At 37.6% G+C, this 15,655-nt stretch overlaps 1 protein-coding gene and 1 long non-coding RNA gene across 6 annotated transcripts in view; one reads left to right on the top strand and one right to left on the bottom strand.

Moving 5' to 3' along the window:
- LOC113608080 (uncharacterized) overlaps positions 1 to 15,655 on the bottom strand; it is a 134,393-nt gene that overhangs the window by 26,855 nt on the left and 91,883 nt on the right. Inside the window, exon 3 of the long non-coding RNA XR_003428208.1 lies at positions 8,231 to 8,324. This is a non-coding gene — a long non-coding RNA (uncharacterized LOC113608080). The remainder of the gene's footprint in view (positions 1 to 8,230; positions 8,325 to 15,655) is intronic.
- ADGB (androglobin) overlaps positions 1 to 15,655 on the top strand; it is a 134,031-nt gene that overhangs the window by 66,411 nt on the left and 51,965 nt on the right. For 4 of the 5 annotated variants that reach the window (XM_027083903.1, XM_027083921.1, XM_027083912.1 and 1 more), the window contains 6 exons: positions 1,481 to 1,622; positions 2,964 to 3,078; positions 5,189 to 5,356; positions 12,420 to 12,555; positions 13,182 to 13,319; positions 15,061 to 15,154. In XM_027083903.1, coding sequence (XP_026939704.1) covers positions 1,481 to 1,622; positions 2,964 to 3,078; positions 5,189 to 5,356; positions 12,420 to 12,555; positions 13,182 to 13,319; positions 15,061 to 15,154 — 793 coding nt within the window. Of the gene's footprint in view, positions 1 to 1,480; positions 1,623 to 2,963; positions 3,079 to 5,188; positions 5,357 to 12,259; positions 12,294 to 12,419; positions 12,556 to 13,181; positions 13,320 to 15,060; positions 15,155 to 15,655 lie in introns of all 5 variants that reach the window. The other variant, XM_027083894.1, reaches the window with a different exon arrangement.

Below are 15,655 nucleotides of genomic sequence, written 5' to 3'. Positions count from 1 at the left end.
TGTAACTGGAGAAAAAAAAAAAATCCTACTACCTAGCCCCACTTTAAATTGAGGACCACAAATCTCAAAGCAAAGCCCCTAAGCACTGCCAACATTTCCTGAGTTCATTCATTCTCCCAGCTCTCATTCTCATGAGTGACTATTTCAAACCTTCAAATCTCTCTCTCTCTCTCTGCCTTCAAATCTCCAACTCCCACTCTCATCCTTCCTCATTTTCAGCTGATGACCTTGCTGCTGTCTTCACTGAAGAGATAGAAGAAATTGGAAATGACCCACTCATCTTCTCATAATGAACTCTCCCAAGTTCTTGTCACCCTTCCCTCCTGTTCTAACAGATGGACTGTTCCTTCTCTTCTCTAAGGCCAGCTTCTTGCAAACACATGCACATATGCACAAAACAGCATTCTTTGTTTGGCTTATTTTACTAAAGCATTTATATTTAACTCAAATTAGCAGTACCTCACACTGTACAGGTACAAATATTTGCTGAATGCTTAGTATTGAATTTTTTGCCCACTCTGAGGGCACAGACTATGATTTTCCATCAGGATGTACCCAATGTTTTGAATGGTGTCAGATGTGCAGCAAGTGGACAATAAATATTTGTTGAATAAACTTTCCAGACTTCAGTGGTGTGAGCTTAGTATGTCCACTTCACCAGTAGCTCCTAAGCCACACCACGTCCTAGAACATTGAAACTCTAAATGCGTAGAGGTATTTCAGGTCATGTGGTGGCCTTGTATCCTTAGCTTGAGTGTTATCTGGAAACAGGGTAAGAAGTCTTTTGCTCTCAGCTACTGATGAAGAGTAGTCATTATTTTCTATCAATTTCAAGATAAAAAAATTATTAATTAAAGTTTAATTAGATAAAATTTTAAATTTATAAAAATTAAATAAAAGTTTTAATTAATTTAATTAAAATTTTGGTAATTATTTTTCTACACAGTCAAAGCTAAGGATCAAAGCTCAAAACTTAAATAAACAGTGGCATCTTTTGCCCTTGCTTTGCCACTATCTTAGGAAAATCTCTCATTTTCCCAGATGTGGTATTTTTCCTCCTTTAAAATTGTATCTAGTGGGATATTGTTATTACTGTCCTACATAAGAAAAGCAGTGGTACACTACAGTGAAATACCCCTATCTGTCCTCTTTTTCCTAACTTTGTCATTCTTGGTTTCTTCAGCTGAGGGGATGGCTATGAGGAGAAAAGTAGGCTAGGGAGGGAAGAAGGTCTTGATTCCTCTTGAGTATTATTTCCAGTAATTATTTACTCAGGTAGTTTCTAATGTTTTATGAACGTCTTCAGAATAGGTCTAATTCTTGGTTGTTGTTGTTAATATTATTGTTATTATCATATTATTAATGTCATTATTGGTAAAAAGCAATACCAGTGAAAGCCAACTATACTCTCACAGTCAAATTTCTGTATGTATATATATATATATATATGGTTTTTTTTTTCTTTTAAATTTTCCTAAAGCTTTAACAAAGAACAGCCCTCCCATACAGCCTGGACTACTTACAGTTGAGAGAGTTTCTTGGAAATCTCTGAGGCCACGTGATCTTGTTGTGACAATTCACACGTATGCTACCAAGGCTACAGTGGTTCGCCTGCCTGTTGGGTATGGAGTGACTTCATTTTTCCCATACTAAGAATTATTTGAAGACTTGTAAACTTTTGACTACTAAATAATGAAACAATATGGAATCTAATATGTTGCTTCCTGAAGCAATTTCATAAAGCAGAGGTCTATCATCATGATTCTTGAGAAAAATAATTCTGTGAACTAATAAAGTGAAGAAATGCTGTACCTTTTGGAAGATTCATAATTGTTAAAAGAATCTGGTTGTTTCTTTAGTAAAGAATACAGTTTAAACTTGTTTAACTCAGCATTTCCTAAAATTAATTTATTAAAAGATCTTTTTTGTTTTATTGTAAAATTCATTAAATTCCTTAATAAGAACCATGATTTTATTTAAAAACAGATTGAGAAACAGCATTTTCCCCTACAAATCTGTAGTTTTACCTGTAGTTTGTTTTTAATTTTACCTGTAGTTCTATTTTGAGTTAAGATAAAATTGGTTAAGCACATCACATTTTTCATTTTAAAGAAAATATGTATAATTGAAAAGTTTTCATGATTTTGATAAATAAAATTCAAAATATTACCTCATATTTCAGATGAAATAAATAATTTTGCTGAATTTCCCAAGATCAATCATGATAATTCTATGTGATCAACGAAAAGCTATGGCTCTTGTACAAAAGCAAAGCCCAAGCAACAAAATGAAATGCTAGGATAATCTGTGGCAAGCGTCCAATATTTCTAGAAAAATAATGAATTTTAAAACTTCTATATTTTCACATCTTCCCTAAAAACTCTGGTATGGAGAGATTCTCCCAGAAGTCATTATTCTGTCTGAGTGCTCATCCATCAGGACAACCAAGGATGGGGAACTGATAAAGAATCTAGTATTTTTATCTGCTTTTCCCCCGACAGAGCCTAAGCTATAGACAGGTGGGTTTTGGACATGCTCTCAGTATTCTCCCTGATGCCGCAACCTTGGTAGGAGAGACACAATTAACACACATGAAATTATGCATTTGTGAGAAACTGACTATGAAAGCTACAGAGCACTAGGCCAACATGAATTATTACTGTTGTTAGGGGGAAAATCCAGACGAGTGTTTCGCAATGTGTCTGCAGCTTATGGGAGATGTCTCCAACACGTGCAAGTTTGTCATTTACTGTAATCGTTTTTTGTCCAGCATAATCAGTGAGATATAGATTCCATGATCTCAGAGGGTTCTTTCAAAGTGAAAAATTCATCAGTCTTTACCTCATCTGTGTTACAAAATTCAGCCCTTAATAATGTTTGACTTATTTGAGCACGAAGTATCATCAAGAAGCTAACAGAGGCAAGGACTACAACAAAGGAAACCCTCGGTCCTCTCTCCTTAGGAGACACATGCTGCTGTTCACCGCATACTCCCCCGTGGGGCACTCCATACACATCTGCAGCATGGTGACCTTTGTCGTCGGGGATGAAGATGTCGTGCTACCCAACTTTGAACTGGTAAATCTTTGAGCAACTGTGATTTTTTTTGTGCCTTATTTTCAAAGATTTTGAACTAAATCATATTGCTATTTTGTTTTCAACTTACCGATTTTTTACTTTTTTTTTTTACATCTTTATTGGAGTATAATTGCTTTACAATGGTGTGTTAGTTTCTGCTTTATAACAAAGTGAATCAGTTATACATATACATATGTCCCCATCTCTCTTCCCTCTTGCATCTCCCTCCTTCCCACCCTCCCTATCCCACCCCTCTAGGTGGTCACAAAGCACCGAGCGGATCTCCCTGTGCTATGCGGCTGCTTCCCACTAGCTATATCACACCTTCTTTATCCATTCATCTGTTGATGGACACTTAGGTTGCTTGGCTATGGTAAACAGTGCTGCTATGAACCTTGGGGTGCATGTATCAAACTTAAATGCTCTTGCACAGCAAAGGAAACCATCAACAAAATGAAAAGACAACCTATGGAATGGGAGATAATATCTGCAAATGATGCGACTGCCAAGGGGTTAATTTCCAAAATATACAAACAGCTCATACAACTCAATGTCAAAAAAACAAACAACCCAATCAAAAAACGGGCAGAAGACCTAAATAGACATTTCTCTAAAGAAGACATACAGATGGCCAACAGGCACATAAAAAGATGCTCAACACTGCTAATTATTAGAGAAATGGAAGGCAAAACCACAATGAGGTATCACCTCACACCAGTCAGAATGGCCATCATCAAAAAGCTTACAAATAATAAATGCTGGAGAGGGTGTGGAGAAAAGGGAACCCTCCTACACTGTTGGTGGAAATGTAAATTGGTGCAGCCACTATGGAGAACAGTACGGAGGTTCCATAAAAAACTAAAAATAGAGCTACCATATGATCCAGCAATCCCACTCCTGGATATATACCCTGCACATTTATTCAAAAAGGCATGAAAAGACACGTGCACCCCGATGTTCATAGCAACACCATTTACAATAGCCAAGACATGGAAGCAGTTTGTTTCTTTCTTTAGGTGATTTAACTCCCTAGGTGTTTAGTTATTTTAGTCTGTGAACTCATATTTCCCTGGCATTACCAACTCCTCCATCTTATAAAAATTACCGGGGCTTACATCCAGGCCCCAGTATTCTTCAGTTCTAATGAAGAAGCAAAAGGGGACATAGACTGGCCCAAGAACAGAGAGACTCAAGCTCCTCAGAGCCATACATGATCATTCCCAAAACTACCATTTAACCAGACAACTTTTCTGGTCATGGTTTTATCTCAGGGAGAAACACCATTAAGAAGAGACTTTCCCTAGGCTTCGGGGAGGTTGGGAGAAGGTCAGCAAGAAGTAAATGTGTTAAGGTGGCAAGTCAGTTTCATCTGTTCTCAACAGTTTCTCACCCCATTTTCATACCATTCCTCAAAATTTCTGCAGGGAACCGTGGAGCAATGATTGCACCATGGTGCCCCTAGGAAAGAGGCAAAAACAGACTTTACAACGTTTTCCTCCTACTTGACCCTCGTCGTGCTTCCTTCAAGCACCCTCTGCTCTGAGTAAGTTCTCCACCAGCCACCAACTACCCACCACACACGAGTCAAGATAATCTGCAAACACCTCAGTGTTTTCTCCATTTAAAAGAATAAGTTCCTTCCTGACATCCCTATCTCCTTGTTTTTATCGCTTCTTCAGAGTTTATAGTAGAAGGGAGCCAGCAGCCCACGCTAGTTTACCCTCTTGTATTTTTTATTTTATTGCTCTCTCCCTGAACACTTCTCTGCCCTTCAGTCGTCAAACTCCACACAGCTGTCAGACTAATTCCTAGACACTCTTCAGAACAAAGGCTGGATATTCATACTGTGGGGAAATTTCCCCTGGCCCGCAAAGTGAGGTAGGTGTTGTTTCCATGCGTTCCTACTAGAGCAGGAATCATGTTCCTTGTTTTATATCCCTCAGACCATAGCACCTAGCAAAATGCTTTGATCAAGTAAGTCCTCCATAAATAACTATTGAGTCAGTCATATAACAGATGTTTAATATATTAACAGAAATTAAATTGTTATAAACCTAGTTACACCTAAATAAGCAAAAGGGGGGCTGACCGCTATGCTTTGTCTTCACAGGAGAGCTACCGATTTACAGAGCGGGCTTTAACAATTTTGAAAGCTGTTGGACATGGCATCGCTAATTTCGAAGATAAGGCTAAACTTTCTGCAGCCCTGAAGGATCTACAAACAGCTCACTACCCTATTCGCCTCCAGGATAAAAAACTAACTGCACAGCACTTCCGGGTAAGCGTGTTCAGGCTGTAATGTTCCCAGAAGAGTATGTTCTGTTTGTAATAATGTTTCACATATTCGATGACCCCCAAAATCAGCCGAGAAAATGTTCTGGATGAAGACAGTTTATTTGGGAAGTGACGTCAGCAAGCAGAAACGAGAGAGTAGGAAGAATGAAATGAGAAAGAGGAGAATATTCATGAAAGGATGTGGTAATTATTGCTGTGGGCTACTGGGGCTCAATGCTCCAGGGAATCCTGATAAACTGTGTAGGACATCCCTTAGAAAGGTCCCCCTAGAGGATGAGGCGATGGTAACGTTTATCCACTGATAGATGGGTGCTCTCAGGGGTATTTATTTCCTCACACTTTCTTGGGGTTGAGTAGCATCCTGGCTTTACTGAAAGCCTTGAGGGAGTGAAGCAAAACGACTTTGTGGTACCCCCTGTACACTACTGACATTTTGAGCCAGATGATTTTTGCTGTGGTCCTGACCTGTCAGTGGCAGCATGGCTTGCCTGCACCCTCTAAATACCAGTTGTGACAACTAAAAATGATTTCAGACATTGTCAAGGGTCCCCTGGGGAGCAGTGTTGCTAGAGTTGGAAATTAAAATACAGGACACCCCGTTAAAATTTGTTTTACTAAAGACTTAATTTTTAGAGTAGTTTCAGGTTCATTGCAAAATTGGGCAGAAGGTATGGAGATTTCCCATTTATCCCCTGATGCCACACGTGCCTTCCCCATTATTTATCAACACCCCCCATGAGTGGTACGTTTGTTACAATCGATGAACCTACATTGATACATCAATCACTCAAAGTCCACAGTTTACACTAGAGTTTACTCTTGGTGTACATTCTATGGGTCTGGACAAATGTATAATAACATGTATCCATCACTGTAGTATCATATATAATAGTTTCACTGCCCTAAAAATCCTGTGTGTTCTGCCTAGTCATCTCTCCCCTCCCCCAAGCCCTGGCACCCATTGATCTTTTTTATTGTCTCCATAGTTTTGCCTTTTCCAGAATGTCATAAAGTATGTAGTCTTTCCAAATTAGCTTCTTTGACTTAGAAATACACATTTAAGTTCCCTCCATGTCTTTTCATGACTTCATAGGTCACTTCATTTTCATGCTGAATAATATTCCATTGTCTGGATGTACCACGGTTTATTTATTTATTCACTTACTGAAAGACATCTTAGTTGCTTCCAAGTTTTGGCAATTATGAATGAAGTGGCTATAAACATCTGTGTGCAAGTTTTTATGAAGGCATATGTTTTCAGCTCATTTGGGTAAATACAAACGAGTGTAATTGCTGGATCATGTGATAAGAGTATGTTTAGTTTTATAAAAATTATCAAACTGTCTTCGAAAGTGGCTGTACCATTTTTCATTCCCACCAAAATGAATGAGAATTTCTGTTGCTCTATATCCTAGTCAGGATTTGATGTTGTCTTTGTTCCAGATTTGGGCCTTTCTAATAGGTGTGTAGTGGTATCTCATTTTAATTTGCATTTCCCTGATGACATACGATATGGAACATCTTTTGATATGCTTATTTGCCACCTGGATATCTTCTTTGGTGAGGTGTCTGTTAAAGTCTTTGGCCCATTTTTAATCAGGTTGTTTGTTTCCTTATCATTGAGTTTTAAGTATTCCTTTGCAGATATTTTCTCCCGGTCTATGACTTGTTTTCTCATTCTCTTGACATTTTCCTTACAGAGCAAAAGTTTTTAATTTTAGTGAAGTCGGCTTATCAATTCTTTCTCTCATGGGTCCTGGCTTGAGTGTTACATCCATAAAGCCATTGCCATACCCCGGTCATCTAGATTTTCTCCTATGTTATCTTCTAGGAATTTTATACTTTTGCGTTTTGCATTTCAGTCTACTGTCCATTTTGAGTTAACGTTTGTGAAGGGTGCAAGGTCTCTGTCTAGAGTCATTTCACCCAACTAAATTTTAATTTCATATAAACAAACAGTATGTGCAATATATAGCACATACTTATGTTAAAAATTACACTAAAAATTTATTTTCCCTGTTATTCCACTTTAACTGGGTATAAGGTGTTGTTGGGGATAGATAATTAAAAACAGAATCTCCTTCAAACCAGGAAGACCTCCACAAAGGTAGAAGAAACAGAAGATTGTTGAATAAGCGTTAAACCAGAATGTGATACCCGTCAAGGGCAATCTGCTAAAGAGATAGCAAAGAGCCAAAGAAACCTTACCCTTTTGTATAGCCCAGCAGATATTGCCCACTACCTACATGTTCTCAAGATAAATGATAATTAGTCCCTTAAGTAAAGGGATTTGATAGCACCATTTGTTACACATAGTGAATCCTAAATTCACCTGCTATTTGGAGTGACCATTTGCATTACCTAACTGGGTTTATCCAAAAGAAACAAACTTCTCATGCCTTTATGGCAGGAGGTATTTTTCCAAGTTGGTGGGAGCCTCCCACCAAGGTTAGGTTCCTCCCCTTCCACAGAAACTGGGGGATTGGGGTGCTATCTTCCTTGATGATTACATTTCAAAGAGATGACTTCCAGGTCCTTGAGAAAGATATTCCTGGATCTTAAAGCTGGCAAGATAGCTATTTAGCCTTTAAAAATATTTACATATATTTCAAAGAAGAAGAGAGAGAGAGAACTTAAAATTATAAGTTTTCTAAAGTGAATGCTCTAAGAAAAGGGAGGGGAAGAGTCTCTTCCCTTATTTTCCATAAGGAGAATTGTCTTGTTTTGTTTAAACTGGTATTTGCCCTTACAGTTTCTTGTATCTTATCTGTCAACCCTACCTGGGACACAAATCACTCCCAGTTGAAAACCACTCACCTCGGGCATGAGCAGTCTCCAAAGATCTGCCATGACTTACCTCTTTAACTAGTCTGATTGGTCCTTAAGTTAATTCTGTCCATCCAGTCCTCAAGGTGGTGGCTCTAGATGGCTCTTGGTGGTGGTCATAAGCTCTAAAAATAAATAAATAATCAAATTATCATATAACAAGAAAGCTGTAGTATCCACTGCTACAGCTGGCCCTAAGGCCAGAATTGGTAGTCAACATCTCTCCTCTACCACCTATTCTAGATTTCCCTTTCTTCCAGCCGCTCTAGTTGCTTGCCTGGTTGGTGCCCCAGACCTTCAATCTTGATGGGTACAGACCTTGATTGCCTTATTCTCATCAGGCTGAGATTGTTGTAATTAAGCATTCACTGTGGAAGCACCAAGAAGTGTCCCAGCAAATCCAGACATAATTCTTCTTGTCCCCATTATGTAGCAGAAACCTAGCCCCTCATGACAATGAGGATGAATTCTCCCACCACTCCATTATATTAGTTTCTTTTTTCCTGCTTGTCCACCAGGATGAGGATCTCAAAGCAACTAGGAATATATCAGAGTTTAGGTTTATTGTAAATCATACTGTGTTCCCTGGTGAAAATATTTCCTGCTATCCACCCCCAGGAATTAGGTCCTCCAGTACAGAAACTCCCTGTTGTGGGGACAGAGAACACTAACTATTGAAAGTGGATCACTGGAAATGATGGTGAGAGAGGCCACTCCTACTTCTAATTTTTGAACCTCAGGCCAGTATATTATAGCTATTACAGTCATAGTACTGTGTATTGATCTTTGGTTTTATACAAATATTCTGTATTCTGGAGGATACTGCCTCAGTTTTGCAGGATGTCATCACCAGGCTGGCTTCTTAGCTGAGCCTTTTATATGCCTTTCCAATCTGCCAGGAATTTTATCAATCCTTTCTATGGTATATGTTAGGACCAGTGAGTCTCAAACATTCCCCAGTGATTAAATGTTTACTGTATTACTTGATCCTTGGTCCAAGGGGAATGTTAGGCTGGATCCATGTCTCTGTAACCCCTAAGATAACAATGCTGGCAGAGGCACCAAATACAGGGAAGACAAACTCATATTTGAGGTAAGTCTCAATTCTAGTAAGGATGAATCACCGCCCACCCCTCCTTGACAGAAGTCCACTGATATCAACTTGTCATGAAGTAACTGACTGTACACCCCAGAGGACGATACCATATTAAATAATGAGTCAGTTTTTGTGACCGACAGTTGAGGCAGCTAAGCCTGGGTGAAAGAGAGCCCATACTGTTGGGCCCATTCATCGTCACCATCTCTGCTATGAAGATTACTTTTGTATAGGCCTTTTGGTGCTAGCCCAGATCTAATATGTAAGGGGTCTTTGTGCATGTATCACTTACACAAAAGGGAGCTATTTTGGTAATGAAACATCTCCATTTTATACTTGTATATTACACAGTTACATGACATTTTTCAGAGAGCCATGCTCCATAAATCGATTCCAAATTTGTCTACTGTAAACAATTCTAGACAGATGAGGTGCATCATACTATAAAGATCCCATACATAAGGACTCTCTCAGTAGTAAATAACATTTGTGCATCTGCTGGGAGGTGTTTCAGTGGTATGTTTACAACAGAATTGGACCATGTGATCTTTCTTTCTTGGGATGCTCAAGTTTCCTGCAGATGCCGCTCTTGCATTGGATCCCACTCAAAGCTGATGGTCTTCAGAGTCACTCAATGAATGCATTGAAATAATACTCCCCAAAGCAGAATATTCTACTACCCAAATGCAGAGAGGACCAGCAAGCACTGGCCTCTTTCTTAGTTATGTCTTAGCCTTTACCTTAGAGAGGATGTCCCAGCATGCCTAGCCTTCTGGACTCCTAAAATCTCCACCGATGTGGTAAGTCCATGAATCTCTGTAAGATTTATTCCCCACTCTCTAGCATGCATGTGTCTTAATGAAGGATTAAGAGTACTGGCCACTTACTGCCCACGGTTTTGAGTTCACTGTTGTCACCCATATTCACGTGTAGACCAGACTCAAGCACTACCAAATGTCAGTATCACCAAAGACTCTGAACACTAATTTGTAACAGAGGGTATGAGGATTAACATTCATGATTTTTTCAAAAAGATTTTACCTTAGGTGTTGAACTATTTAGGGCATTTTATTAGGCATGTCACGAGGACACATCTAGCTTATTTAAGCCACAACGAGGAGCTGGATGTGCTGATTTGTTATAACAATACAGGGACATCTTCTGGACACATAAGAACAGGAATGACTCAGTGAGGAACTTTGAAGAGGGAAAAGAAGGCCCTCAGAACTTGTCTTCTCCATTTTTTCTCTTTATAAACATGTTTTCTCTCCTCTTAAGTTCACATCATGGAAAACACGGCTCCTGAATTTTATATTGTTTTCTCATACAAGGCCAGTTTAGAATATCTTGATCCTGGTGTCAAATTACTGGCCAAAGCACAGGGAACTCAATACTCTGTAATGACTTATATGGGAAAAGAATCTAAAACAGAGTGGCCATATGTATATGTATAACTGATTCACTTTGCTGTACACCTGAAACTAATACAACATTGTAAATCAACTATACTCCAATAAAAATTAAAAAAAAAAAATATTGGCCGAAGTGACAAAGATTTGCTCAGCTTGGGTTAGATGCTTGCTCGCAGGCTTGTCCACCATTGCTAGCTGATGGGGCACGTACAGATACAGACTGTGGGACTAGGTCCCTGTTTCTATACATATGAAGAGAGGTGAGGAGTTGTCAGAAAATGTAGACTAAGCAGGAAATGCAATAGTCATATGCCTTTGCAGAGCACTGTATTTCACCAATTCTAAGACGAACATTGCTTTTCCCCTTTAATATCAGAATGAAATCAGAGTGTCTTGTCATTGGTGGTTCCTTACAATCATTGCTGGCCAGGTGACCTCCAGAATTCTCTGCACACACGTGGACATGGACTTGTTCATAAGAATTCATATCGTCTCCGTTTCAAAAGAAATATGTTTGACAAAAGCCTAATCCTTAGGGGAAGAGAATTAAATGGCATGGTAGAGCCTCTCGAAGAAATGTGAAGGGAAAGGGGTTCTCCTCACACCAGAATGACTCCCCCATGGCTCAGGAAAAGAGAGAGAGGGAGAGGTATGACTGGCTGAAAGTCACCACAAACAGTGCCCCAGGAGCGCTACCCAATTCACCAAGCACTCTACTCCCTGTGAACATGTAAATAGCTACAAGTAAGCAAGCAGAAATGTGCAGTGGCTGGTTGTTATTCCCAGTGGTATGACTGGATATATGGAATCCATCAGCATTTCAGGATAAAAGCCATGAAAAAAAAACGTGGAAGAAGGGATATGTGTTCTGGATGCGGTCTAAAAACCTTCCAGTGGTCCTCTTTGGTGAGATCAAGAACAACTCAGCATCAGAACTTCCTGAATGAGGGTTGGTGGCTTGAGAAAAACCCCAGGAAGAAAAGGAGAACACTCTTCAGGCAACGGTGCATTTTCAAAGCCTTTGACAACACGAAGGACAAAACTGCACAGAAAAACACACGTTTAAAAAAACAAACAAACAAACAAAACACACGTTTAGTGTTTACAAAAAGTGATTTACAAGAGTAGGAGTTTGAGTATGAATAAGTTTTCAGAATACTTAACCAATTTATGTAGTTTATTTTTTCATGTACGTTTAAGTGTGATACATGATGAAAAAGTTATGCCTAAATAAATTTAAAAGAGCTTTTTCAATAGGAAGTAAATACTCGTAAGTGACACGAAAGTGATTAAAAACTTTGAGTGGCATATTTTCTTTCTTGAAGCACAGGAACTAATAGTGTGTCTTATAATGGGTGGCATCTTGGGATAAAAGAAATCTGGTATTTAACTTGCTTAGGCATAAGAACCTTATTTTTTATCTTACACTGTATCTCCTCAATCCATTTAATGTTATATTTTAATTGAATGTACATTATAAACATTGTTGTGGTGATTAAAGCTTATTAAGTTAAAATTAGTCAAATGATAAATAATTTTCATCTTTTACCAGATGAGGGAGTCTGCAAAGAGTCTTCTGCTAGATGGTGTGTATATCTGAGAAATACATAGTTTTTATTTTTAGAGTATCTCAAGTTTTTTAGAGCCTCTCTGGCCAGGTAAGGGTATTTTCTTGATTTAAAAAATATACTAGTGCATTTTATCTTTTTCAGGTTTTTCATATTTCTTTATGGCATTTAATGAAAAAAGCTCAAATAGCAAAACCTCTTCCCAACCTCAAATTTGCATTCCGTGCTATGGTTTTGGACTTGGACTTACTTGATTCTTCTTTGGAAGAGGCTTCTTTAGGTACTGATTAATTTTAGATATTTATGTGACAAAGGAATTCCTAGCCTTATATGGACTAAATAATTTGAGAAAAGTATACTCAAAATTTTTGTGGAGTAGGTAGAATGGGTCTATATTAACAGTTGTAGAGTTCAGGCTATGCCCTGAGAAGCTCAAAAGGTTCCAAAGATCTGACGTGTGTCCCCTGTCCCACATACATCCAGGGCAGCCCAGAATTTCCCAGTTTTATTTGTTCCTGACCTTAAAGAGCATGACAATCACTATATATACAGTAGCACTGGAGTAATTCAGGGAAGATTCTCTGATCTAAGTAACCCTCATTTCCTCCTCTTCCGATGTTCTATTCCCACCATTTTAACATTTTCTTTCAATTTTAAAGAACCTTCATGCTACTTTCACACAGGAATCAACACTAGTTCACTAAAGTGTCAATATTTAGTGTTTCCCTTCTCCAGAATGTTTATATTCTAAAAAAGAACCACCTGCAGAAGGCAATGTTAAATATAACAACAAATCTATCGTTGTGGCACTTTATACATTAGAGGGCTTTAATAGTTAAAGGCAGTGAAAATTGGGGTAGAGATTAGATATAACTTTCAGTCCAAAGTTTGTTTTTCTCTTTCCAGCGGAATGCTTAGATGTTAAATGTAATGTGCCAATAAGTGACAAAGAGTATTCTCCTGAGGAAGTAGCAGCAGCAATTAAAATTCAAGCCATGTGGAGAGGGACGTACGTCAGATTACTTATGAAAGCTAGAACACCAGGTATACTCTTTCAATCATTTATAAAATGAACTTGCATAAATAAGGATGAATATTTGTTTACGTGCTAACAAAAAGCATTTTAGAGTCATTCTACTTTACGGCTCAGCTAATTCTTTTTAATTCTATCAATATTGAATTTCCTTGAGTTCAGGATGCATGTCAGTACACTCATGCTTTTTTGTTCCTGGAATATAGTGCAATGCCTGGCACAGACTGAGCACACAACAAATACTGGCTGAAAGAATGAATGAATGAATGAATGATCAGCTGTATTTTCCCAATCTATCATGCGTTCTTTAAAAAACAGGAAACTGGCCTTTTTCTCCATCCATCCCCTTTGCCTAGCAGAATGCTTTAGCAGTCAATTTCAGCTAAGTCATAGACAGTTTTTACATTTCTAGACCATTTTTCAAAGAATCGAATGAATGAATGAGTGAATGAATGAATGAATTTAATGAAGAAGCTTCCACATATGCCTGTGGTGACATACATTTAGAAGGCATAAAATGCTTTTAAAGTATATTATTATATTTATTAAATCAAATATATTTATGCATATGAAGTAAACTTTCGTGAGGTCTATTTTAACAGCTCAAAATAATACATGCAGAGGCAAAAAAATTATATTCAATTATTTTCATTCTGCAATTTTTGTTAACGCTTTTAGAGAAAAAGCCTTGCCTCCAATAGAATTCTTTGAGTATTTTGAGACATTTTGTTGTAAACATATCTCTGAAACATTTAATGAGAAATATCAAAATGTTCATCTAAGCAGTAAAAACTATAGATACACAAGTGTAAAAAGAAACAAACTATATTGCATAGTTTTGTGGTAGAAAAATATTGCTGTCGCTTGATTTTTATATTTTTTTCTATCAGAAAAAAACTAATTATAAATTCATCCAATTAAATATGTGGTAACATACACATGTTGTCCATATATGCTGTAAAAGTTATATTCATACAATGATTGTTTTCTCTTTATAAAGACAAAAATCAGCAGCTTAATAATATTTCAATAGCATTTGCATTCTTTCACTCAACACATTTATTGAATAATTTTTGTGTGCACAGAACTGTTCTAGATTCTGGCCTTACAGAAAGAAATCAGTAAAACTGACAAGGTTTCTGCTCTGATGAATCTTGTGTTGTAGTGGTCACAGGCATATAGCAGAAAGTACATATATTAAGATACTGATTTCAGATATGAGTAAGTACTGTGAAGAAATTAGGATAATTAGAAAAACAGTCAGTTTCTGACATGTTAAATTCGAGGCACTTATTATGGATTTGCATTTTTCTTGCCAAATCAGCTCTTAAGCCATTCGTGGATTATGCTTTAGATTAAGCTTCAGTGAGACCCTATTAGCCATTGTTTTTTAGAAAAATTGGATGGATTATTTTTTCTGACACAAGAGCTTTCATAAGGTTTTTTTTGGTGTGATAAATGATCTCTCATTGTAAATGCTTTGATGAGTATCTTCAATTAGATCAAAGAGCATTTTATAATTTTTAAACTAAAGATGAAGGGAAACAGTATATAATTGTGAGCAGAGCTCTTGACTAGAGGTTCATAGCTTTATGTTTTAAACATGGTTTACTGCTAGTAAAGCTTCAGACTTTGGATATTACCTTACTGGTGAGTTTCAACTCCCTCACCTGTAAATGGAGGGCTTAGAACAAAATGATTTTTCAGGCACCTTACAGCCTTGATATTGCTATTTTTTATTGTTATTTTTAGGCACAAAGGAAAATACCAGTGTTGCAGATACTCTTCAGAAAGTTTGGGCTGTACTGGAACAAAATATAGAACAATATGCGATTTCTCTCTTAAGGTAAAGCAGTGTAATGATGTTTCTTATTGTAACCTTTCTTATTGTTTCTTACAGTAACCTAATGATGTACCTTTCTTAAGGTAAAGCAGTGTAATGATCTTACTATAAGTTCCAGTTCAAATGCTACTATATTTGTTGAGTTTTTCCTAATCATCGCAGCTAGAAACATACCATTGCTTCTGAACTTCCACACTTCCTACTTTTTGTTTGTCTTCATTGCACTTATCTAATACCCTAAGCATAAAACCTCTGAGAAGCAAAACAGAGTTTTTTTGAAGTCTTTTGGTGCTAAAGAGATAAAAGTTAGAGTTTAGAACCTGCTAGGGGAGAGGACTCCAGTAAACAATGAAAGTTGTCAGTTGAAATCCCTGGAGGACAACATTCTAGAAACAGGGACAAGTGTGAAGTAGATTGAGCCTTAGGAAAACTGCATTTTAACCACAAACCATGTTCAAAGCAGGATAATCTGAAAAAACTAAGAGAAAATCATATATATATATG

The sequence above is a fragment of the Aethalodelphis obliquidens genome, unplaced genomic scaffold (assembly GCF_003676395.1).
Source record: "Aethalodelphis obliquidens isolate GAN/ISIS:26980383/991018 unplaced genomic scaffold, ASM367639v1 scaffold3, whole genome shotgun sequence".
NCBI classification, from domain to species: domain Eukaryota; kingdom Metazoa; phylum Chordata; class Mammalia; order Artiodactyla; family Delphinidae; genus Aethalodelphis; species Aethalodelphis obliquidens.
The sequence above is the reverse complement of the archived record's forward strand: the minus strand, read 5'-3'. Positions and strand labels throughout refer to the sequence as shown.